Here is a 26,293-nt window from a genome sequence, read left to right as displayed (position 1 = left end):
TCTCTCTCTCTCCCTCTCTCGATATACAGTCTCGCTATACAGTTGAGACTCACAGTGATCCTCCTGTCTCAGCTTCTTCAGTACTGGGCTTACAGGCTGTGCCACCATGCCCAGTTTCAGTGGCTGGCACAGTGTGCCCGGGGTTCTGGATGGAACTTGGAACCTTGTGCTTGCCAAGCAGGTGCTTATGCTGGCTGAGCTATCTCCCCAGCCCTGTCAGATTTTTTCTTAACCCTAAAGGAAAGACTGCCAGGTCGTGGCCCACAGCAGGCTTTCTGGGTCTTCTGGTCACTTCATCCTGGGGTGGGGACAGGGTGCAGCTTGGTACCCTTGATGGGGACCCCTCTCAGTCCAAGGACAGACACCTGTCACTGCTCTTCGGGCCCAGTCAGACTGCAAGCTCACACTCTTCACCCAGGGCTTCTGCCCTCTCCCATGACATCTTTCAAATAGTTTTCCAGCATCCTCTGGCCTCTCAGAGCTCCCTTGTGAAGGACAAGGGTGAGTACAAAGTAATTGAGAGAGTCGAGGTGGAGGTCGCAAGGTGCGCTAAGCCACAGTTCCACAGACTGTCTGGGCACCCCACCCCACAGACACTAGCAGGGCCCTCCCTGCTGCCCCCAGGGGCTTCCCAGCAGCCATCTCTAGGGGCTGTTTTCTTGCCCTGAAAGTCCGCTTGCTGTCTGAGCAGCAGATTTGTTGAAGAAGAGGTCAGCAAACTATGTTTACAGGCAAACGCTGCCTGCCCACCTATTTTTATAAGACTTCCAATGAGAATGATCATCACATTTTTAAGGATTAGAAAAAATAAGAGAAATATTTTATGACGTGGAAAAATGATGTGAAGTTCAAGTGCCAGTGTGCACACAAAGTTCTGTCGAGCAGCCACACCACTCGCACACTCTTGCTGGTTTCAACCTGCGCTGCCAGAGCTGGGCAAATTCCAGAGACCTAGAGAGACCGCAGAGCCTCAGATACCCACAGTCTGGTCCTTCACAGAAAAGCCTGCTGGACTCCCCCCACCCCCGAAAGCAAAGAAAGTGTGACCACTCACAGGAGAGCTGACAGTGGGCTGATGGCGGCCTGCCTGTGGGGAAGTGGGGAGCCCTGTGGCCCTAAAATGGATAACATCTTCACCTGTGGCCTCTCTGTACCCTGGGAAATAATAGTTACTGGGCACTGAGTAGGAGCAGGCCTTCAGGCCTCCTTTCGACCAATCAGAAGGGAGAGGTGGGGCTGCGGAGATAGCTCAACGGTCTAAGCACCTGCCTGGCAAGCGCAAGGACCCGAGTATGATCCCCAGCAGGCCATGCCGGCCCTGAAACTGGGTGCAGTGGCGCACACCTGTAATCCTAGTGCTGGGGAGGCTGAGATGGGAGGATCACTATGAACCTGAACTGGGTAGCGAGACTCTGTACTAAATAAATAAATAAGTTAAAAAAAAAAAATGGGAGAGGAGACCCCTGGTGACAGCCTTAATGACAAGTCCAAAGGTTCCCACCCTTTGCTAACTGGGAATTAAGCTCAAAGTGGAGTGGAGGAGCCAGGAAGTCACAGGTCCCAAACTCTACACAGTGTGGACTCCTGGTCCATGCTGGTCCAGTCCTTGGATTCCAGTCTTCCCGACACAGCTGCTGGGTGCCTGCTTCTTACAACTTCTTCTGGAAGGGTGGCTTAGGTCACAGCACACTGCACTCAGTGTCAGGCAGAAGGGAGTTGGTGCAAGTCCCTGCCCCCATCACTGCCTTGGGCAGGTTACTAACTTTGAAACTGAGCTCACTGGTTGCTGGTGGGAACAAAGCCAGTAGTTGCCTGGCTGGCTTGGATGGGAGGCTCTCGGTGCTCACCTGAGGCTGCATACGAGTTCTGTGAAGCGGGGCCGGTCACTGGGGTCGTAGTCCCAGCAGCGGGTCATGAGGGTGTACAGGATAGGTGGACAGAGGTCAGGCTTGGGCAGCCGGTCCCCCTTCTCCAATACACTGATGACGTCCTTGTTTTCCAGCCAGAAGAAAGGCTGCTTCCCGAAGCTCAGGATCTCCCACATGCACACAGCTGGGGGAAGAGCAGGAGGCTCGGTCTGTGCTGGGAAAGGCCAGCCCAGCTCCCCCAGAGCAACTGGCCAGCGGCGCAAGGTCACAGCAGAGCACCCATGCCTCCACTCCCCTTGCCCAGCCTGGTGCTCTGCCCAAGAGACCAGCAGCCTACATTTGCAGCATACGTGTCCCTCCTGTGACCACTCCAGAGGGAACTATTAGGGCTCTGTGGGATCAGGAGGTGGCTGGCACTGGGACAGCCAGCACTATCTCAAGGGAAGTGTGAAGCCCCTAGAAAGCTGGGGTTGGAAGCCGAGCACCAAGGCTTGCCACTGTGTGATCCAACGCAAGGTCCTGACTTGACTGAGCCTCAGTTTCCTTGTTTGGGAAATGTGAGCAACAATGGGGTGGTTTGATGGGGCCCACTGTGGGAGAGCTGGGGGGATCTACAGGGCCCTGTGTTCTATGAGGGGCACCTAGGATGTCTCCTCCTCAGTCCCTGTGGCTATCACAAAGCCTTTTCCAGGAAGAAGAAGCCATACTGACCAAGCCATCTGTGGCCCAAGTCACCTCCCTCTCCTACCTGCCTCCCCACTTCTAGGACTCCTCAGTGGCCACAGTGAGCAAGACTCTGGAGTTCCAGGGGAGTCCTTATGCCCCCCTCTTAGCCTTCCCATGGGGCTGAGAATCTGAGGTCCTTTCTGCACCCTCCGGCATCACCACTCACCAAACATCCAGACATCACTGGCCGTTGTGAAGCGGCGGAAGTTGATGGACTCAGGTGACATCCATTTGATTGGGAGACGAGTCACAGAGGCTTTGGTGGGCAAAGAGGTATATGGGAGTTACTGAGGGAAGAAAGATCCAGAATTTTCCAGAAATACTGGCCCTTGACATAGGCTGCCCAGTGCAGGATCCCTTTGTCTGGGATGTTGGCACCAGGGACTCTACTAGGGACACAGCTGTGGCTGGAATGTCTCCTCACCTTTGTAATACTCCTCATCCTCAATATACCGGGAAAGACCAAAGTCACCCAGCTTCACACACTCAGGGGAGGCCACCAGGATGTTCCGAACAGCGATGTCCCTGGAGGAAGGATGGGAAGACCAGGTAAGGTGCTGCCCAGGTCCCTGGAAGGTCTCTAACTGGTTTCAGCAGGAAGAAGTTCTTATCCAGGTAGCCCATGCCAGAGCTGAGCCCTTAGCCCCACCCCCCCCAGGAGGAGTCCCCTCTGTCTCAGGTCCCCTCAAGTCTTGGCGCCACACCCAACCCAGGGCTGGCTGGCTCCACAGGCAGCTCCGCTGCACATGTTCATTTCTATTAATAAAAAGATGGTTTAAAAGTGCATGATTCCCATTAAACAAGGGAACAGACCTAATATTCCACTGTTCAGCCCCTGCCTGCTGAGATCTCACATTTGAGCCTCCCAAGGAAAGATTTCTGTCTGATCATGACTTTGTCCTTGCACTTGGGACAGTGCTTGTCTCTAAGTAGGGCCTCCATAACATGAGGGCCAAGTGAGTGGATAAATGAATGAATGAATGAATGAATGAATGAATGAATGAATGAATGAATGAATGAAGAGAGGTCAGTGAGGGAGGGACCCACTCCATGCCACTGGGATCTGGGGAGCCAGTGGGTCCAGCAGAACCCCAGCATCCTATCGTGCTTTTCTAGCTCAGCACCTTCTCCCCAGACCACTTGCTACCCAGTGGCTAGTGAGCTGGAGGAGCAGGAGGAGGGAGCCCTTCTGGGCACTCAGGGAGGCTGGAGGTACTAGGCTGCAGGAAGAGACTGCAGCCTGAGGGGATCCTTTTAGTAACAGAGCCATGGGGGGAGGAAACAGTCCACAGAGGCCACCCAGGTCTCCAAGTTGCTGGGCACAGGCCCAGTGGATCACAGCTTTGGGGGTGCCACTCTCTAGCCCTGCCCACCGTGCTCACCTGTGAACACAGTTGATGCTCTCCAGGTAGGCCATGGCTTTGCATATCTGCAGCGAGTACAGGACGAGGGTGGGCACCTTCAGGGAGCTCTTGTTCCGCTCCAGGTAGTGGCCCAGCTGCAGGAAGGAGAGGTGCACTCAGCAGCCGAGTTCAGGAGGCAGAGAGCTGGGGCAGGGCCCCGTGTTCTCAATGTCCCCGTGCCCGGCTCGACTGTGACACAGCCATCGTCAGTCTCTCACCCCGTCCCCTGCTCACCTCCCCGTAGGGATACAGCTCCATGATGATCCAGGTGGGCTCCTCTTCGATGATGCCGATCAGTTTCACAATGTGCGGGTGGTCGAGATTCTTCATGATCACTGTAGGGCACAAGAGGGACGGGGACAGTTTAAGGTCACACAAGACAGATGCGACCTGCTGCGCCGCCTGGGAGAAGCCCTCCTCCAGTGGGGGTCCCAGCGCTCTCCCACCGCCCCTTCCCAGGGGCCTTGGAGCACTGGAGCATTCAGGCCCCCAAGGGGACGCCTACCTGCCTCACTCATGAACTTCTCTTTGTTGTCCAGAGTGCAGTCCTTCTTGCAGGTCTTGACAGCCACACTGATTTTCTCCCCTTTCTGCAATAAGACTGTGTTCAGAGACCTCGCTGCAGCTTGAAGTGAAATGTCCCTCGCTGGCCCCAGCTCAGCTCCCACAGACGAGGCCCGGCTGAGGGCAAGCAGGTGACCTGCCTCACCCTGGCACTTCAATACCCCAGCCTCTTTCTACCCTTTTCTCTTCCTCTCATCTCCTATCTCTTCCTTCTTGGTTAGGCTATGTTAGAACCGGAAAGGGCTTCAGAGCTCGAGTAATTCCAGACAGGCAGTCATGACGAGATGCTGAGCCCAAGGTGAGTGGGCAGGTGGCGGGGTCACAGTCAGACATGGCTCAGGGCTCTCCTCACTCTGTATTGCTGTTTTATACCGTGCCGTGCTGTCCCTAGGGCTCTGCCCTCTCCAGCCTGCTGGAAGCAGGGCAAAGTGCATCAGTCTGAGACTCAACCAAGCTGGCTCACCAGGTCTGCCTTTCCTCTGGGAATGGCACCCTCCCCTGCATCCTCCCACCTGTCCTGGGTGGCCCTTCTCCAGGTTCTGCCTCTACTTCCATCTTGCACTTTGCTGCCCTCCTTGGGAACAGCTCTCATCTGCCCCCTTGCTCCCTGGGAATTTAATGAGCATTCCCAGCTGTGTGGACAGGGACACAGTGTCAGGGCTGCCACCTCCAGCCAGATCAGAGCCCCTGGGGAAGAGTCCGGGACTCACATGATTCGTGTACACCCCTTCGTAGACCTCTCCAAAGAAACCTTCACCAAGAATGCGATTAAGAACCACATCTTCGCGGGCGACGCCATACTGTGGACCTGCACAGAGCAAACCATGTCTCAGGGCAGTGATGGGCAGGTATCCTCGTGGGATCTAACTGGGCTTCCCCCAGACCTCCAGCAACACTTGGGTGATGATCCAGGGGCTGGGCTGGGAAGGGGCTGGGCATTCCCACTGTGTCCAGCCTGGGGAAGGGCCAGCTCCCAGGTCCATGTCCTCAGACTCTGGGCAGCCATGGGGCATAGGAAAGGTCCAACAGTACATCTCAGCTGGCCAATTTTACTGGCTTTTCCTGTCTGAGCTCATGGGGACAATGAAGGAGAGAACATTCCTCGTGAGTCCCATTATGCTGTCTCCCAGGGCCCTTGCCCCTCACCATGGTAGGATCAGGGACCTACCTCCTGGCCTTCTCAGGGTTTCGTCGGGAATCTCTGCATAGATGTCGGACTCTGGAAAGACAGGAAGAGGCCCAGCCTGTGGGTAAGGTGCCCGCACTGGACAAGGCCAGGAACCAGGAGGCCTGGAGGCCAATATAGCCAAGGGGTGGAGTTGGGGGAAACACTAGGTGAGTCCCAGACTCCTGACCCAGCATTTGAGTCAACTGCAGAGCCTAGAGCACCTTAGCCTGAGGCCCTGCTTGCTGTTTCCTAGTTAGATTACTTAGGGCAACTTGGTTAATCTCCTGTTACTATTTAGGACTGTTATGAAAAGGTAAGGGAGAGGGAGAAAGAAGAAGGGAAGGGAGGAGAGGGGCATGGAGGGGAAAGAAAAGGAGGAGAGACCAGAGCTCGCTCTCTCCATGACTGCAGCACACAATGAGAAGACAGCCAGCTGTAAACCAAGAAGAGGCTGTCTCTAGACTCAGAATCTGGTGGCACCTTGATCTTGGTCTTGACAGACACCAGCACAGACGCCTACACTGGTTTTCAAGCCACCCAGCCTGCAGCATTTTGCCTGTGGCCGCGTGGCAAAGAAAAACACCATGCCGGGCACTAAGCCCCTCTACGCTCCGCTCCGCCCCTGTTAGCATTAATGCCATGTCAAAGCATTCATGGAGGAGTGACAGCCTCTGCCCTTAGAGGGCCTGCCTGGTAATACCTCCAGATCAGGCAGGAGGGCATGGAGAGGAGGGGGCAGGCAGAGGGTAGTGGCAGGCTCACCTATGCTGCAGCTCTCTGAGAGGTGGGACCGCCGAGCCTCCAGGTTTCTGGGCAAAGAGGGAGAGGGGCCAGGTGAGCACAGAACGGGGTTGCGCTCCCCAAGGCAACCCTGGACCCCTCACCCACTGTCCCATCTGCAGAAGTAGCCAGGCCGGCTGGTAACAAGTTGGTAGCTGTGACCCTTCCCCCCAAGATGAGGCAAGATGATGTCAAGTGGTGACAGGGACTATTCCCGCAAGTGGGGAGGGGGAGATGCGCCCTGGGGGATGGGGGAGGGGTGTTCCTGTTCCTCCACCTCCTCCCCCAGGACTGAGGCTGAGCTGCCCTTCCTGTGATACTCACAGCATGGGGACCTGAGGGAGGCTGTTCCGCTTCTCACCATCTGGGGACACAGAGAGAAGGGAAGGCTGTGGGGCCCTGGATGGATGAAGGACCCTTGCGCTGCTCGCACAAGGTGACCCCTCCCCACCGTCCTGTTCCTCATTCAGCATCAGGGTGGGAGCTCCCGTTCTGTGGCCAGAATCCTCTCTGCTGACTTCACCCTGCCTGCGTGGCCTGCTTCATTTATTTATTTATTTATTTATTTATTTATTTATTTATTTATTTATTTATTTATTTAGTATTTAAGGGAAGGGTCTACAGGGTGTTCAGGATCTCATTACTAGATCAGACTAATAGTGATCCACCTGTTTACAGCCTCCCGAGAGCTGGGATTACAGGCGAGTGCCACCACACCCAATCTCAATTGCCCCCTCAGCGCGCCCCGGGGACAGGGCCGGCACCACAGGCCTGGGATGGAACACCCAGCCTCTGCAATTGCTTGTAGGCATTTTAATCCACTCCATATGGGCCGGCCCTTATGGTCTGCTCCAGACCACACCCCCAACCAGGGCCATACACATGGATGGAGAAGTGGGGGTGGAATTAGCCGGGTTCTAGCAGGGGCCGGGGTGTCTGGTGAGGGCTGGGCCTGCAGCTGATGTGCAGGAAGGCCTCACAGGAAGCACAGGCGGGCTGTGTGACCATCGTCTCTCCACACTCTTCAAGCCTCTGCACCGGCTCCTGGGCCAGGGGCCAAGCTGCTCCGCTCTGCCCAGCCTGCGGGGCCCACCTGTGCTGCTGCTGGGCCACCCTGCCTGGAAGGGGACACCCACCTTTCTTGGGGTGAAGGATAAGCGAGCCTTTATGCTCCCTCTGCAGCCGGCAGTACCCGTCTATGAGGTCAGCCATGTTCTCAGCCTCTGCTGGGGACGAGGTCTTGATGGACAAGGACTGCCGAGAAGAAAGCAGTGAAAGGCGAGGCCTGGGGAAGACCCCACCCAACTCTCCGCGGCACCTCCCTGCCACTCGGCCTGCATCCTTCACGACCACCAGGGGGCGCCCTTCCACAGATCACCTGGTCTCATCCAGAAACAGAGCTCCAGGTACAAGGTGGAAAGGACACAGAAGACAGGAGGCGGGAGGGGATGGGGACAAAGTCTGCCGGCTTGATTTGAGCATCACTGCCCACCTGGGGAATGTGGGGCCTCTGACTTGTACCTGATTTGGGGTCACTTGGTCTGCCCCATAGCTTTCCCCGCTTCTTTCCTGACAGGCAGATGAATAAGTAACATTTCCGGCATGTCCTCAGAACTGACCCTTATCCTAGCACCTTGTCTGGCCACTGGCACAGTCTGCTTAGTACAGTCTCCAAGGCCAGGCAACCCTGCCCCTTGCCGGCCCTGGCCCCATCCGGCCCGCAGGGACGCTCACCTGGGGGGCGCCCTCGATGCCCAGCTGCAGCACCGCCTGCCCCTCCTCCAGCGGGAGGCACCTGATGGATTTGATCTGCTTGAACTCCGCCAGGCAGGTGGGCTGGGAAGGGGGAGAAGGGAGGAAAGGGCTCGTGAGGCTGCTGCCCTCACGGGATCCGGCCAGGCAGCATGGCGGGAGCGGCAGGGAGGAGGCGCTGGGGGACAGGCAGAAGGACCACCTGGCCCGTGGCCCTCACTGTGCAGAGGAGAAAAGCAGGACCTGCCCAAGGTTGCGTGCCAGAGTCACACGCCAAGTTGGCTACAACCTCAGGACTGGGCCAGAATGCCAGGAGAGTCACTAGCTCATCTTGCCTTTGAAAGAGCAGCTCTCCTCTTTGAGCTGGAAGAATGCTAATAGCATCCTTTCCCCCACCTCCATTCCATCCTACCCCTGGGCAGATCAGTCACCAGAACACAAAGAGCTCCTGCTTCCCATGGTCACCCTACCCTTGCTCTGCAGAACTTGCTCCAAGGCCTGGGTGGATGCCTCAGCGCTCTGCTGTCCGCTTGGGGAGGGGGTGTGGGAGGCAGCAAAAGGGTGAGAACCCCTAGCAGAGCTGCCAGCTGGGTGAGGTGGGACCTGCGCTCCGCACTCCCTACCTTTGCGTCTTGACTTGTCAGCTGGCGAATGCCTTTAGGGCCAATGACCAGGTCCACAGTGATGTTCCATCCTTGCTGGAATGAAAGGACAGGGGACAGTGGTCCTTGGTTCTGCCCCACCTCACATTCAGGAGTTGGAAGCAAAGCTCACTAAGCTAGCCATGGGCCACTCTTCTGCAGGTCCTCTGACTCCTTCCACCCTAAAGCCCTGTCCATACGCCCATCCCTTACCACACCTTGCTCACTGAGCCCACATCCCAGATCTGGAGGCCAACACTCATATGGGCCAACACGATTCCCACAGTAGGGTGTCAGCAACTCCTCATTCCCAAAGCACCTACAGGGAGACGAACCCACACAGTCCCCCAAAGGCCCCTGGTCCTACTGGGCACAGTGGGGGGAGCAGGTGATTACAATGAGTTCGCAGCGGTAGGTCTCCTGGTCGATGTTGGCGAAGCCGGCTAGGGTGTTGAAGAACTTCATGACACACTCCTCCTCCCGCAGCGAGGCGTACTGCTGGAAGGTCTGCTGGATCATCTTCCGGAACTGCTTGGGCTGGGGAGGAGGGCAGTGCTGAGCCAGGCCTGCTGCTCGGGGCTGGCTCCTTCCCTCAGGCCTGCATGAAAGGCTGCCTGCTGTTGCAGGATGACCCCAGCGCTCTCTCTTAACCCTAACCCACGAAATGAGCCAGGCTTCCAGGGGGCACGGAGCCAGATGCATCCCATCTTGATTCCCAACCACAGAAGACAGGGGTGCATGGGTTGTACTCTGATGTCCTACATCCAGGTGGCACAGAACAGCCCAGACATACAGGCTTCTCTGAGGATCTCTAGCCAGATCTTTTTAGCTCCAGCCCCAGGGACCTGCATGAAGGGGCTTTCTGGAATCCTCACCCACTGGCTTCCTTACCTTCAGGTTCTCCTGCATTTGCTTTGGGAAAAACAGGTCCAGCCCCACTTCCTTTCTGAAAGAAGGGAAACAAACACACATCTGACTTATCTCTCTGTCACCCAGGGCTTCTGGCCAATCAGGAGGGGATGAGAGGGCTTGGGGACCAGGGACAAGGAGGCTGCCAGGTCTGTGCTAGGGACGAGTAGGCGAGGGGTACTGGAAAATTAGGGAGTGGGAAGAAAGGGAGAAGGACAGGGGCAGGGCTAGTCTTAGGACTTACTCCAGGAGCTCAAAGTTGGACTTTTTGTCAAGCGCGTTGTGGGGCATGTCCTTAAAGAACCGCCTGGAGGGACAGAAAGAGAAGGGCCACTGCTGAGAGACTGAGGCCAAGGCACAGGGCGTGCAATGCCCCGTGCTAGCCTAGAACTTTTCTTCCCCTGCCAGGGAGCACAAAAGCTGGATGAGTCAAAATTGGGGAGTTAGAAAACTGAGGAAAAGGAAATCCCACAAACTTCCTTTGTAGAGAAGACACCAGCATGGTGCTCAGGGCGACTCAGCCCTGACTATGCAGTCGGCAGCTGGGAATGAGGATGGCGGCTCTCTCTGAGGTCTCAGAAAGCACAGGACTCAGGCATGCACTCTTTCTTCTGGAAGTAATTTCTTTATGATTTCTTTCTCATTCATTTTCTATCTCTGAAATATCATGCATGTAGGTTTGTGTGTTCATCTAAATAATCCTTAGATGTACATATGAGGACTTTAAAATCTACAGAACAGAAAAAGCAAGAGGAGTCCATAGTCCTATCGCCAGAAGTGATATCTACTAATCATTTTACACATATTCTTGAGTTCCACTGTTACTAGAAATGGATATGTTGAGGAAGACTTTTATATACTATCAGGTGACACACAATGACATTTTGGTCAACAGTGGACCGCAGATATAATCCCATAAGATTACATCACTCTCATATAAAATTGTCTTAGTTTGTGTAAATATAGTCTATGATGTTCCCACAACAATGACATCACCCAGTGACACATTTTGCACGGTGTGTCTCCAGTTAAAGGACCCATGACTCTATCCTGTTTTTGCAACAAGTGTGGCTTACCCTGACAAGAGCCAGTGTCTCCATCCACGCTTTCCTGTCTTTCCTATAAGGCCTGCTGCTCCACTGTCCTAGTGTTGATCCTACATGAGAACAACCCAGTGTTCCTTTCACCCAGGTGCTCTATAGATATTTTGGAAAAGTTTGATGCACAAGCGAAGAGAGGAAACAGCTTCTGATTCAAAAGCAATGAATTCAGACAGTTCGTTGTGTTTAGTAAACAGAAAGGGTGGAGCCTCACCCGGCCCCTCTATCCATCTAGATATTTATTCCCAGGGGAGGAAAGGACAAGCACAAATATAAATTCATTTTAAAACTGAAAAGAAACTAGAGAAATATTTCCAAACGATAGGGTCAAGAAGAACACCCAAAGAATGAATCAAGGAAGACATCCCCGTTACAATCATGAAACATGGAATGTTACGACCTGAAATGAATGAAGCCTTCTAGTATATTGTCAAGTAACATGAGTAGTTACTTCTCAACAAATAAGGCTCTGTGTTTAGAAAAATGAACCCACTGGGAAAAATCAGAATGGAGCGACTGTGTTCATGGAGGCTCTCCCTGGCTATCTGAATTCCAGGCTTTCTGGAGGCACCCTTACCCTTTCCTGATGTTCCCCATGTTCCACATTGGACCAGTATTCTATGTTTTATCTAAAAACAATTCAAGGCAGGAAAAACAATTACATAGCAGTGTAAGATGAGGCTCCTTCCTGCCCGGTGCCTGGCCCCTTGCTGCCACAGGCTTGGATCAATGACCTCCTCTGCTGTTCCTTTCACTTACTGGTCTCCTGGAGCTGTGGAGACTGAGCTTAACTCTTTTCATATAAATATACACACACATATATATGCATTTTTTAAAAAAATTTTTAATACAGGGTCTAAAGAGTCTCACTACACAGATCAGACTTGTAGAAAGTCTCCTGTTTTCAGCTTCCCAAGCACTGAGATTACAGGTGTGCACCACCATGCCCAGTCTCAATCACTGTCTCACGGCACCCCAGGGGGTGGGGCAGGCACACCACACTGAGGATTGAACCCCAGTTCCCTGATGCCCTATATTTGAAAGAAAATGATGTTTATTATGTCCTTGTCCTATCTTTCTACCTTTATCTCCCAGCCCCCAACACATACACACACACACACACACACACACACACACACACCACTGCACCAACCTCAACCACTTCAGAAGTGATGCAAAACAACAAAAAGAATAAAAGGAATGGAAACATGAAACGAACAGCGCAGGCTCCTTCTGTCCAGGGCAAGCTGGGCCTGTCCTGCACACTCTAAGCAGAATGGAGGGAAAGCGGAAGAGAAAACGTCCCCTATATGAGGTTTTCTCATTCAATCAGCAATGAGTACATTTGAATGAGGATTAAGGAATAGTGACATTTTAGACCTCAGTAGATGCTACTGAATTCTACTTGGTTTTATACTACTGAAAAATATTTCTATCCTTTCTTCTTCCAAGAAAGGATGAAGATATGGAAATTCTTAAAACATATTATATTACACAGAGCTAGAAGGAAATGAGGAAGTGAAATAAAGAAGATGGCAAGGCCCCCCATTGAACCGTGGGTGTTTCTTTCACTGTATGTCTGGGTTTTGGTTATCCTGGTTGCCACGGTGTAGACAGAAGACCTCATTTCATGCATAATTTATTGAATGAAAACATTTGCCATGTGGGAGGGATTTACTCCTTCAAGTAAAAATTCTGCAAAACCAATTAAAAGAAAACTAATATTCTTAACATTCATTTAACAAAAAAAAAAAAAAAAAAGAAGCTAAATTCAATGGTTTTCTCCTTTTGTTGTGATGCAAAAGTACAATTCAGAAAAGGGGATTTCTAAGCATGACCGAGCAGAAGGCCTATAGGGGATGATGTTGGTGGTGGGAGAGGGGAGAGGGGAGTTGTTCACCAGCCTCTCCTTAACCCTCAGCCCCAGACGTGATGTTACAGATCAAGAGTAGGAATGCATTTTGGGGGTTCTCTACAGAGTAGGGGAAGAGGTAAGGATACTATAGGCAGTTAAGAAGCTAAGAGGATTTTTAATGTTCACACCATCAAGAAATTATAAATGCCTATAAATATGTATAATTACTATGCATTGATTAAAAATAAAATGTAAACAAAAAAAGAAAAAGAGGACTTTACTGGAGGGCAACGAGAAGAGTGTTTCAGACAGAGAGGATGCCTTCCCAGGAGGGCCAGCCTTGCCTCGGGTCACTCCTGCTACAGGCCTGCTGCTGGGTGAATGAATGAATGGATGGATGGGCTTTGAGATTCACAGGAAAAGAACTGTGAAGACCTGCTTATTTAAACAGCAAATTTAAAGGTTATACTTAGGGTTAGCTAACTGAAGCTAAAGAAATATTGGAATTAACATTTCAAAAGTAAAACGTATGAAAAATACAGTAATAGCAATTTTAGGATCATCAAGGAAGTAGAATGAAAACAACGTGCAGCCCCCAGGAAGCCGGGTAACGCCGCCAGGCCGCCCTAGTCCCCGCTGCAGGCGGGGCCACAGTCTGGGTTTCACTGTTCTCACAGAGTGAGTTTTACAGTCCTCTGTGCTGAGACTCATGTCACTCCTGTGACTCTGCAACCTCGCGCCACCCCCGGCGAGGCCGCCCCGCTAGGAGCGCCCCCTGGTGCCCCATGCACCTGCAAGCCGGAGCCCGCAATTCTGAGCCTCCAAGCCCGGAAGGCACAGCCCCTGCCTGAGATGGGTCAGGGCAGCAGTAAACAAAAGCACTTCTATGCAAAAATCCAGTTGGTTGTGTTTTCCTTCTAAATAGCGATAGAAATAGATACTTGTTACCAACAATTATAAATTAGCTACAAGCCTAAATGTTTTGCAAAGTAAAGCAAGGCTGTATTCGTTCTCTGCTAATCGTTACCTAGTATCAGTTACTACTTAGAGCATCTTCAGTTACACATTCACTGTACATTTTTAGGTCAGCACCTTCTGAGATGCTGGCGGGGTGGGCCCCGGCTGTCCTGGGTTGAGGGAACAAGTTATCTGATTCCTAAAATTAAATCCGCAGTAATATTTAACATCTCTGCTAAAATTTAAAATTGTCTTATACATACTGGAATATGTACAGAAATTAATATATCTAGAATTTCTAAGCATGCTAAATAAATCAATGAAAATAGATTAGACGTCACTCTAACTGTAAGGGATTCTGGTGGCAGTAAAAGGACCAGTGGCTGGCAAGGTGAGGGAGGAGGGATTCATGAATTCAGACCTTGATACTGAGGATGTGATGATGATTTGCAGGGCTCTGAATTAAATCCAGGACTCCCTGCATCAGGACAAGTGCTCTATCAGTGAGCTACAGCCCCAGCCCGTAAGGAGAATTTTTAAGGCAGTGAAACTACTCTATATAAAGGTATAATGTGGATACACACATTTGTCACACAGTGAACCTAAATGGAAACCATTGCATGTATGTCGCTTCATCCATCGCAGTGGGATATGTAGACCCGGGGGTGGGCGAATAGGGACAGAGATAGATGAGAAGGTTTATATACCTCTGCTCAATGTTTCTGTAATCTAAAACTTCTTTAAACAATTCAACTAAAAATATAGACAACAGGAAACAGGGAAATGGACCTTTTGCAAGTAGAAACAGTAACTAGAGATGAGGGGAGGAGTAGGGGAATAAAAGGAATTAAGATATATTAAGTATACGTATCTCCTCCCTAAGATGAATACAACTTTTATGTATTGCAAACAGGTAATGGTAAAGACAAAACATAAAAATGCAAGTCAGTGAGTAAGGACAAAAGAGAAATAAGGGCTAAATGAAGAAATGAGGGAAGGCTTTCTCCCCTTCCATTGTTCCACACACTCTAAATACACTAGCCCGGGGTTCTTCTCCTTTGCAGCCCTGCAGGGCCACTATCATCACCACGCCCATTTCACAGGTGAAGGCCAGGGTGCAAGGAGACAGCAAAACCTGCCCAGAGTGACACAGTGAACAAAGGCCCACTGGAGAACCTCTGCCCTTCACCCCGTCTTTGGCAGGAATCAAGCCTGCTGGCGATTGCAACAAGACTCTCATGTCTCGCGCACATAGCCGATGTCTTTTTTTAAGCCAGGAAAGAATGCATTATCTTTTCCCAGTGATGTCATGTGTCTGTGGGCAGGTTATGCAATGGTGAGGCTAACAGGACAAGGGACTATTGTCCGTGATTTTCAGGAACGAAGTAGAGCCCAGGAACCTTCTGCCTGATGGCCTGATTTTCAAAAAAAAAAGTATAGAAATAGTTGTAACCTAAAATAAAAATAGCTCCTCCTTGAACCATTGTGGATGGTTTTGTGTTCTACCTTTTTCATTTGAAAATTATTAAGCCTGAACATCTATTAGGTCACAAAGTGTGTGTCTTGCAAACTCTGTCCCTACCAGCACAGGGACACTTATCTGACTCTTCCTTTGGCTCGGGACACTTTAAGCAGTGTGCCATTTTCAGCAGCCTGGGACCAGGAGCAGACTGGGGTTTGGTTAGCACACTTGTGACAATATTGCATGGAGGAGAACCTCACTGGCCTTCCAGCCTGGTAGCACATTGCCTGGCAATTGCACCATAATTAGTAACAACTTGGTGATGATTGAAGGGTGTAAGTACGTGAAGCAGAATGCTAAAGGGTCTTCTCCGGGCTTCTGTCTGCCCTGTGCTTGACAGGTAACTTACTGGAATCTCAAGGTAAGAGACTGCAGTCGTTGGTATCAAATCCACAAATACAGAAGCAAAGAGAAATTTCTTATAATTGTCTAATCTCAGAGGGGAAGGCTGTAGGGTGTGATGCAGGTGATAAGACTACAGTAGTCTTGGGAAGTGGACGAGGGCATGCAATGATAGATTAACCTTCAGAGGCTGCCACGGACACCAGTACTGAGCTCTGGGGCCACTACAGTGGCAGCAAAGTGGGCTGACTTCTACCCAACTACATCGAGGACCCAGTGCTCCCTTGCTTGTTGAGACGGAGGCTGTCCAATACAAGGCAATAAGCAACACTCAAGACTGTGACACATTTTGTTCACAAACACCTGCGTTCCCTGATTACTCCAGCCCCGAAATACAGCTCACACTCATGTCTCAGATGCTGAGGTCAATGTGGGACCCTTGCTTTCCCATCCACTCAGCAGAAACCTCTCTGGAAACCCAGCTCTGTGGAAGAACAGCAGAGACCTAGTCTCTACTAACCTGGCTCTGCACACCCAGCAAACCACAAGTACTCTGGGAATGGTCCAGCAAGTCCTCCCAGCAACTTGCACAAGGCAGACCACATCCAAGTCATCTGGGAGACCGATCAAGGTACATCTTCTAAGGTTCTGCTCAGGCCCATGGGACCAGAGTCCTGAGGGTGGGGGCAGGGCGTCACCAATGTATTACACTCCCAGGAGGGAAGGGTTTTGTAACCAGATGTTGCAACCATTGCTCTAAATCAGATAAGGCATCTAACCTACCTATCAGCAGCAGAAGCAGGTGGAAAGGCAGATGATGGCAGAACCGAGTGGCAATGCCCTGGTCAAGACAAGGCTGAGGCACAGGCTTAGCTACATTGTTCTCTTCTGTCCCAAAGGACAGTGGCTCACTGACAGCCAAGAGCAGGGCCATATTTGGAAGACCATCAATCCAGTGAAGCCTGTCATTTGCGTGATGATGCCATTAGGCTGCCCTGTGACAGTGGGGCCTTCTTTTTCAGCCTATCTTATCCTTCTAACTGCTTTCCTTGAAATTCTCTAGTTTATGTTTTCCTTCTACTGATCCTTGGGTCTGGAATGCAAACTGCCGGCCCCATTTCTCCCATTTGATCTCTCTCTGCCTTCCAGCAGCGCCTCCAATCCCCTCCTGCTCATGCCCCCCGGCAGGATCACTGCTCCTATGTGGAAGGCTGCCACGTATTCACTCTGCCTCATATTCTGGGTAATGGTATACACACCCATCATCTCCAGCTCTGGATGATGTGCTAATTCCTGCATGTGCACTTCTTGCCTACAGAAGAAGCTGGCATGCAGTAGTGGGCAGCAGAGTTGGAGACCCCACATGCTGATGGTCTCAGGGCCCTTCCGAAGTGCTTGAGCAGCTACAGAGGCAACGGGCAGATGGAAGACACAGACAGCCTGGAGACCAGGACAGGGGCAGGACAAGGGAAGGGGAAACCAGGCCCAGTGGAGCTGGCCCTCCTTTCCTTTCATTCCTGGTGGTCAGATGACAAGCAGCTCAGGAACCTCTGGTTTGGCTGAGAATTTAGCACAGTGCTCTCCCAGGACAGGCCCTGGCCACCTACCTGAGCTCCAGACAGCCCAGCTGCAGGGCCATGCCTTCGCTGACCTTGCTGGCGTAGCGCTGCATGTAGTCATTCCGGAGCTGGTGGGAGAGAGGTCTGGGTCAGACTCATACCTGCGTTCCCTGATTACTCCAGATCCGAAATACAGCTCACGCTCATGCCACCAAGGACAAGCACCGAGCAGGGGTGGGGAGCCGAGCTGGGCTCCATCTTGGTGCTGCTTCTAGCCCCCGGGAAATGTGCTCAACCACCACATGCTGAGGCTGTAGAGTCTGGGGGAGTTTTCATACGCATTTTCTCCTGCTCCCTGAGTTGGAAGGTCCAGAGTCCTTTCCCACCCCCACTTTGGAGAAAATGAAACTAAAGTTTAGGGAGGAGTCAGTAATTTATCCAAAGCCCAGGTGGTGGGAACTGATGTCGTCCATGGTCCAGCAAACACTTGGCTTGGTATCTAGCAAACCCAGAGGGCATGCAGGAGGAGCTGAGAACAGACCGAAAATGGAGGCGTTAGCTCTCTCTGCTCCGTGCAGGTGCTGTGCCACGGGCTCATTTTATCCAGCAGTAGGCAAGACCACCTGGGAACAGCTCAGAGGCAGGTATCACATTTCCAGAAACGTGAGTTGGTGGGCATCCTATAGGTAGCTTGAAATAGGCCATGGTGGGAGAGTTTACACCATGGGAATTGGCAAGTGCTACAAGTCTGGGATATTTTTCCTTCCTAGATGCACTTGACTAATGCAATGCCAATAATATTATTTAGTTTTTACAACAATTTTACAAGTAGAGGGTATTATTTTTCCATTTTATAGAACAGAAGACAACTTCATGAAGGTAAATTAATTTCCTGAAATACCACATTAATAAATGGCAGTGCTGGACTAGAAGCCAGGTGTATAGGACCTCAGAGCCTGAGCACTAATCTGTTCTTTCTGCTTCACTAGCAGGTCCCGGCCAATATGCAAGCCCAAGAAGTGCTGGGAACCTCAGGAATGAGTTAGTTTGCATTTAAGCAGCTCAAACAGGTTGGGGCTGCTGGCCACAAGCCAAGGAATGGCTTCTAGAGAAGCTTCCTAGAAAATCTCCAACACCGGGCTTTGTGTTTTCACTTCCCCTGGACAGGACAGACAGTATTTGACAATTAAGGAGCACTCCATACCTGCTGGTAAAAATAAAGCAGCGTAGTCCTGTCTTCTTTCAGGGTCTCCATGAAGTCTTCTGGCAAGTAGCGGATTTGGAGGTCATACCTGTGATGGGACAGACTCTGGGTGACACAGGAAGCAGGGATCTCAGAAAGCACAGTGACCACCCCAGGGCAGAAGCACCATCCCACGGTTCCCCACAGCATGCAAGGGCAGTTCAGAGCTTTGGCTGTCCTTTCAACACTAGTTCATGTTCTCCTTCCTCTGTGGTTAGGTGGAGGACCATGACCAAGAGGTGGCAGGGGAGTAATAGAACGAGCTGTGATTTGCCAACTGTTCTTCCTCATGGCAAGGTCTCCCTTAGAGTTACAGGCCAGCCCTTGGCCTGGCGTCTCCATCAGTCTTGCCCACCCCTGCACCACGGAGCCAACAGCAGCCTGCCTGGCGTTACTCCTAGACACCTGCCCTGGGGTAACGATGCACTACGAGCCCATGTTAGGCTTTGAAAATACGTGCATCAGTCACTGCAAGAGGATGAGGTATGGAACGCCTCTCTGATTTGCTAGAAGATTCCGAGGCTAGGGAGCACTCTAAGCAGGACCTCCGCACCCCACATCCGTCATGCCCGTTCCTACCTCCACTCAGCTTCCACATGGAGACATTCATACTTGTCCTGCACCTCGCCTACAGTCATCTGTGGGTGCAGCCAATGGATCTCATCTGACTTCATGTGCTTCAGCCTCAGCCCATAGCACTCAGCCAGCTGGATGTTGGGCCCGATCCGCCCGCTCAGCAGGATGGAAGTGATGATCTCCTGCAGAGAGGAGAAGGCCACGCCTCAGGGGGGTCCCAGGCTGTGCCCAGAATCCCCATGTGTTCCCGCACGTGTGTATGCATGCACACACACATACACCACTGCGATTCTGTGAGGCACAATTCTGTTGTAAGATTTTGATTCTCTAGCCCTTTAGTGCAAGATGCTGTGCATGGGGATTCCACCTGACGAGTGAACAACTTGTCAGTGTGAAACAGAGGTAGAGGAACTGAAAGAGGAGAGCAGAACCGAGGAAGAAAACAGGCAGAGAGCACAGATTCTGTGCTTCTTCGCTGCACTGCAAAGTACTAATAATCTCTGGGCACCTGCCATGGAAAGAGCCCCTCCTAAATGATTCAGGCTTAACCAGCACTATGGAGTACCACACTAGGCACTGCTAGGCACTCCGCACACATGCTTCCACTGAATTTTCATAGCACACGGGAGCAAACAGGAGTCGCCATTCCCATCTGGTGATGGAGAAATAGATGCAGGTCGTATGGTTCACAGAATTAAGCTGGATTCTGAATTCTGAGCACTGGGCTCAGGGTTTCCACTTGGCCCAGCTGATTTGGGCATTAGTGGGGCAGGATCAGACAGAGGACAAGGCTCCAACAGGGGAGTGGGTGGTGCAGTCCACAGGAAGCCCGGCCACAGAAATAGCTGGCAAGAAACAGCCCTTTCTTATTCTTACTTTCTTGTCACCCAGTGGTGGAGTGGGCCACCTGCCCACAGCCTGATGCCACAGACTCTGGGCCCAGGGCCACAAGGGGATCAAAAGGAGGGCCAGCTGGGCAGCTACCAGGAGAGTCCTGCCTTGCTCTGAAATCACTGCGGGGCCATTTTAACTCAGGCTCTTTGTGTAATTCTGCAGATAATGGGTGAGCCAAGCCCTCAACTGAGAGCAGATCATTCCTGCATGGACATTTAAGAACTCCCAGGCACTGACCTGGCTCTGTTAGGCAGTGGGAAAGCCAAGCGGTGTGGGAGAGGTCGGCTGCCACTATCTGGCTAGAAAAGCAGGTCCAGCCCATTATTTCAGTTTTAGTTTATATTGACATGCCTCTCAAGAAGCTATCTAATTTAGTAAGTAAATTAATTCTTTAATTAGAACACAAAGAAGGAAATATGCCATTTTTCTTAAAGGAAAATCTGCTTCTCCATATCCCCACTAGGAAAGAAAATGTCCATCAGAGAAGCTGATTCTTGCTCTGTGAAACAACAGATGGGGAATTTGAGGCAGAGAATGCACGTGTTAGCGGTGTCAGCAATCACAGCAAATCGGTGTGCGAAGCACAACCCAGGGACGGGCATGTGGAAAAGGGCTGTGATCTATGGTACCCGGATGGAGAGGACACGGACAAGGAGATGAGCTCAGAGATATGCAGCCAACGATTTTGTCAGTACCTCCACCCACCCACTCCTGTTTTCACTGACCTTCTTGGGTGCTCTGTTCATTTGGTCATATTGACGTTTTACCTGAAGTCCCCTTCTCTTCTGAACCCCAACAGCAGCCTCCATCTCTGATGCTTAAACCTAGAGCTTTCTCCTTCCCCAACTGAAATCCCCTGGACTAATGTCTAATTGTCCAAAGGAGAGGGCTGCTGTACTACTTATTTTTGAAAAACTCAAACATATGCAAAGTAAATACAGTAACACCCTCTACACACAGCCCAACTTCAACAACGACCAACATCCTGCCTCTCTGCCTTCATTTATGCCACCACCTACTCTCGAGCCATGACTCAACAATTAATTTTTTCCAGTTCTTCTTTTTAAGGTAAAATTCACATACATAAAAATGCATAAGCTTTCACAGTGCAATTTTGATGCACAAATACACTCGTGTAACCCACACATCAATTAAGGAACAGCACTTTCCAGAGCCCCAGAAAGTTCTCTCATATTCCTCCTCTGTCACTTCTCTGCCTGGCCACTCCCAGATCCACTCCAGGCAACTACCTCCCTCTCCTGGTGTCAGTTTTGCAGATTCTAGAACATTACCAAAATGCAATCCTTTAACACATGGTCATGTTTGTGTCCAGTTTGTTTTCACCCAACATAATGCCTGAGATTCATCCATATTGCTTCTTATGACAGTAAATGGTTTCCTTCTACACATGGATAATGCTCCACATACAAACCACTATGTTCCCTCATGGCAACAGGGACTACTCATTTTTTTCTATTGTGAATTAAATTCAAGTACTTTGTGTATATATTATCTTGGAATAAATGTTGAGGAGGATTACTGGGCCTTCATGAGAAAGGTTTTAAGTGTTGGCTTCCTAAGAAATGGCCAAGATTATTCTATCTTATCCTTCCACAATGACACAACACTCCCATTATACCATATTTCCCTTGATATTTAATGTTGTCATTCTTTTTTAATGTTAGCCATTCTAGTAGCTATATGTAGTAATATCTCAATTTACTTTTAATCTGCACTTTGCTAATGACATTGTGCTAAAATATTTTTGTGGCCATCCATAGTCTTTCCTTTGCGAAGCAAATGCTTGTTCAGATCTTTTGCTTATTTTTTTCCTGTTATATTTTTACCATCGAGTTTCAGGAAGTCATTATACATTCTAGAAAAGCCTATATTCTACAATATATTTTATGAACATTTCCTTCAGGTCCATGGTATCTTTATTTTTTATTCTAGTCCTTTGAGAGGGCTTAATCTACTTAGCTTTTCTTTTATGGCTAGTGTTGCCTGCATCCTAACAAGTCATGACTTGGGGACTATCTTATAAGCTTCTCAACTTCAGCATTTACTTCTAGGTCTTGATTCATCTTGCCTTAATAACATGTATGGTGTAATGCAGGAGTAGATGTACAGTTGTTCAGTATCAGTTGTTGACTTTTTTTTTCCCAAGTAAACTGTTCTTCTGTCTTTGTAAAAATTCAGCTGGCCACCGAGCTTGGGTCTATTTCTAAATTATCATTCTGTTCTATGGAGCTCACAGTGCTGTCAGCATTGCTGTAGCTTTAGGAAAGAACTTGAAGTCAAGCACAGTAAGTCTTCTAGCACTTTCCCCTAGACTATTGGGATATTGGAGGTCTTTACATGCATGCTCATGTAAATTTTAAAATCAGCTGTTCACTTTCTATTTCAAAAATATGCAGTGGGGTTTGTGTTAAATCTATGGTGTGATGGGGGAGACCTTGTGTCTTAACAGCACTGAGTTTTCCAATCCTTGAACACAGTACACCACTGTTCTTTAGGATCTTTAATTGCTAACAATGTTTGTAGCTTTCAGTGTAAAAATTTAAGTCCTAAATAGATTGCATATGTTAGTGTATTTACAAATTAAGAATTAAAAAAAATTTAAATCTTAAAAATGTTTATATTTTATTTATTTGGTACAGGATCTCACTACGCAGCCTCCTCAGTGCTGGGATTATGGGCATGCACCACCACACCCAGTTTCAGTGGCCAGCATGGCATGTGGTACCAGATATCAAACCCGGGTCCTTATGCTTGCCAGGCAGGTGCTTAGACTGCTGAGCTATCTCCCCAGCCCATAATTTTTTAAAATTAATTTTTAAAAATTTGGGGCTCAGTCTCTGTCATTTCCTCCTAATTTCTGTTACCCTGAAGCCCCAAGATAGCTCTGACACCTCAAGCTCGCAAGGCTGCTGCCCGCCCGTGTCCCTGCCAATGGGAATGCACCCTCAGGAGAAAAGCCAGACTGCAAATCTCACTAATCACAGTTTATCTTTCACAGGTGTCCTCCTAGTGTCTGTTTTGTGTGTTCACTCTCCAGTGCCGTACAGGTCACCTTTAAATTCTATCCACATTTGACCTTTGCTACAGCCCAGCTGTCGTCCCATGATACTCGGAGTCTCTGTGCTGTTTCATGAACAACTCTGTGCTCATGCACATGGGAGAGGGCTGGGCAGCTGAGAGCTGGCCAGGTTTTCAGGCTGGAGAGACCAACTCTGTGATGAGAAGACTGGAGCTTCAGCTACTTGACAGTCAGACCTTGAGGGATAGAGGAAGTTGGAGAGCAAATCCGATGATGTGGACAACGATTCCACCAATGAACCCATCATGCCTACATAATAAACTCTCATAAAATTCTAGAACCCGAGCTCAGAGAAGTGTCCTGGTCGGTGCCGCACACTGAGGCATGTGCGCCACAGGGACACGGAAGCGTCATGTGTGCGATCCTCCACAGCCTGTCCTGCGCATGTCTTCATCTGGCTGGCTCAGATCTGTGCTCTTTGTAACCACACTACGATAAGTGCAGCACCTTCCCAAGTCCCGTGAGTTGTTCTAGTGAAGAATCCAATCCAAGAGTGTAGCGGGAACTTCCAAATTCTGAGCTAGTTGGTCAGAAGGGTGCACACTCTGGGAATCCTGGAGCTTACCGCCAGGTGTGCAAGGAAGGCTGTCTTGGGGACAGGGCTCAGCCTTAGGAACCTGTGTCAACTCTGGAACTGCATCCCACCTGTGCATGGCGTGTCCATCCATCAGGCACAGCTGGGGAAGAGCAAAGCTGATGACCACAAGTGATGTGGGGCACTGACATCTGAGTCACAGGAACTAGGAGATGAATCCAATTCTGCTCTCCCCTTCTAGCAGGATAACAGTGCTCTGGGCCACAGTCTCCTCCCTGGAGCTCTGATCCTATCTTGCTGCAGAATGGTTTTTCCATTTAGACCACAAATGACCAACATGCAGGTACAGGTAGGGGCTCCAGTGCAGTAGAAGAACCTACATTTCATAGGTTTGGAGGAAGTCCCTGGCTGAAATTCAGGGGCCAGGAAGGATAAGCTCAGAGGTTTGCAGTCATCTCCCTCCTGCCAGCTTCCATATCCGCCTGCCTCCTTGGCTCTTCCTCTGGCATTCACGCAGCTTCTTACGCAAACAGCGAGAGCAGTGGCATCGGGGCTCTCTCCAAGCTCATCAATTGTCATCAATGAGTCAATATTTTTTTCTCTATAAATAAATCATTCCTTAGAAATGACAGCACAAGACGCTTACTCACTGGGTTGTGATAGATAACATTATTTTTAAAAACTTTCTTAATTAATTTGATCCCCGAGGTGAGTCCAGGATTCCTTTTTGCTACAGGAAGATGCTGCCTTCTTCCCTGAGGAGGCCTTCCACACACTCAGGTGCCCATGGCTTGCATCTCGGACGGGAAAGGCCTTTTCATGCCTTCTTATACACATCCTCACATCCAGGGCTTCTCTTCCTGTTTGCTAATGCTGGCTTGCTTGCTTTTTATCAAGTAGCATGAAAACCCAAAGTCTTCTCTTGCCCTGTTGTCGAGATTTTCTTCTCATAGGTCAGAGACAAAGAAAGAATATGCTGGGTTGCTTGTCCCCAGGCCCAGGATAACTTACAGCCATGCATCACAGAAGGATCTTCCAGTCAACCGTGGACAAAAGCAGGAGGCAGGGCCAATGAAATCATACCGCCTAGGAACATCAGAGCTGTCTTTGCAAAGTCCACTCTCTGATGTAAAACAGGACCAAACTGCCTAATTTTATATTTATATTCACATTTTATATGCTAGGATAAAACCCACACTTTGAAACAATCTCCCCTGGGGAAAATACCACAGCCCATTTCTTTCTTTCTTTTTTTTTTTTTTAATTGGCACATGTTGGTGATATGCAATAATTACATTCAATTTCAGAACTTGCTAGGTACGCATATTGTATCTTGATCATATTTGACACCCTTCCCCCATCCTCTCCTGTTCCGCTTTCCCTGACCATTTCTACATCTGTCTGAAGTCTGTCTCCCTGTTTCCTACCACTTTCCCTTCATTTTGTTCTTTGATATATTTATATTTTGAGTTCCCCACACGGGAGACACCATGTGAAAATTCAGCTTCCACAAGACCCAACTTGCATAGTACAGACATGAAAGGCTCGCTGGGATTTCCATCCACATACTCCTTCCAGTCCTGCCTCCCCTGCTTTATCCATAATGTGTGTTGTCCCCTGGACTCAGGGGCTCTTTCCTCCCTCAACACAGTAAACTCTTACGTTTCTCTGTGCCTGGGCACATTCCACTCTTCCCCTAGGGGGAGCCTGGGCCTCGGTCTCTGTCTCTGTCTCTGTCTCTGTCTCTGTCTCTGTCTGTCTCTCCCCCGCTTTCCTCTTTCCTCTCCCCTCTCCCCTCTCCCCTCTCCCCTTTCCTCTCTCCCCTCTCCTCTCTCCTGTCTCCTCCTGGGGAGCTCACAGGCATCCCAGATAATCCTTAAGGCTCAGTCAGCACCACCAGGTACTTTGTGAAGCTGTTCCTGATTCCCAAAGCTTTTGTCTCCTCTCCTGGATCCCCAAGAAATGTGCACATATATACAGCAAGATCTCCCTGATAAACACAGGTTGGGGTCCCAACCTATAATGCTTTAGAGTGTGATCTTATTTAGAAATCAGGTTAAAATGAGGTCTTTAGGGGGGCCTCTAATCCAGTATCATTGATGTCCTTTGTAGAGATGGAAACTTGGATTCAGAGAGAAGCACACACAAGGAAAAATAGCCTGTGAATAAACAAGATTCGAGTGATGCATTTGCAGATCAAAGAACACCAAAGTGCTGGCAAAGCCACTGCTATGACGGCAGAGGAGGATCCCTGTGGGGGCCCTAGGGTGCTTGACCCTGCTGACACCCGGATATTGGGGTTGACCTCCAGAACTGTGAGATGATCCATTTCTATTGTTCTAAGCCATACTGTTTGCTATGCTTCATTACAGCAGCCCTGGGAAACTAAGACAGACATTTTCCAATAGAAATTAAAACAACAGTACATGTCTAACCTTGCATTAGATAGGCATGGGCAGTTGCTTTGGTTCTAATTGCTGTGTGTTTATAGAACTTTAAGAAATTTTGTTACTGATCTTAGTGGAGACATCCCACTAATATTCCTTCAAGAAATGATTATAAGTACTTAAATTTATTTCTAAATGTTTTAGTTGTCAGACTAATATTTTTTTGGAGTGTGACACTCTACTGAGACTGCAAAGTTTATGTGGGGCACAGATGTGTAAAGTGGTTAGTCCAATGGTAAATACATTAAGTGGCAGTTCAATAAATGGTAGCTATTGTCACTGTTGTCATGGTAGAAAGTGTGCCTATTAGGCCTGTGTTAACTATTTGGCCTTGGAGATGCCCAAAGGATTG

General features: G+C 49.8%; 1 protein-coding gene across 7 annotated transcripts in view; it reads right to left on the bottom strand.

Annotated features, from left to right (window-relative positions):
* Ptk2b (protein tyrosine kinase 2 beta) overlaps positions 1–26,293 on the bottom strand; it is a 129,166-nt gene that overhangs the window by 14,765 nt on the left and 88,108 nt on the right. For all 7 annotated transcript variants that reach the window (XM_023714723.1, XM_023714727.1, XM_004630687.2 and 4 more), the window contains 19 exons: positions 18,969–19,147; positions 18,351–18,438; positions 17,195–17,274; positions 10,056–10,118; positions 9,794–9,848; positions 9,299–9,439; positions 8,885–8,959; positions 8,244–8,345; positions 7,646–7,763; positions 6,834–6,873; positions 6,492–6,538; positions 5,730–5,780; positions 5,272–5,369; positions 4,503–4,587; positions 4,232–4,332; positions 3,977–4,092; positions 3,019–3,119; positions 2,761–2,850; positions 1,848–2,052 (listed from right to left, as the gene is read on the bottom strand). In XM_023714723.1, coding sequence (XP_023570491.1) covers positions 1,848–2,052; positions 2,761–2,850; positions 3,019–3,119; positions 3,977–4,092; positions 4,232–4,332; positions 4,503–4,587; positions 5,272–5,369; positions 5,730–5,780; positions 6,492–6,538; positions 6,834–6,873; positions 7,646–7,763; positions 8,244–8,345; positions 8,885–8,959; positions 9,299–9,439; positions 9,794–9,848; positions 10,056–10,118; positions 17,195–17,274; positions 18,351–18,438; positions 18,969–19,147 — 1,835 coding nt within the window. The remainder of the gene's footprint in view (positions 1–1,847; positions 2,053–2,760; positions 2,851–3,018; positions 3,120–3,976; positions 4,093–4,231; positions 4,333–4,502; positions 4,588–5,271; positions 5,370–5,729; positions 5,781–6,491; positions 6,539–6,833; positions 6,874–7,645; positions 7,764–8,243; positions 8,346–8,884; positions 8,960–9,298; positions 9,440–9,793; positions 9,849–10,055; positions 10,119–17,194; positions 17,275–18,350; positions 18,439–18,968; positions 19,148–26,293) is intronic.

This window comes from Octodon degus, unplaced genomic scaffold, assembly GCF_000260255.1.
Source record: "Octodon degus isolate 3935 unplaced genomic scaffold, OctDeg1.0 scaffold00036, whole genome shotgun sequence".
Classification (NCBI taxonomy): Eukaryota; Metazoa; Chordata; class Mammalia; order Rodentia; family Octodontidae; genus Octodon; species Octodon degus.
Note: the sequence above shows the minus strand (reverse complement) of the source record. Positions and strands in the feature narration are given on the sequence as shown.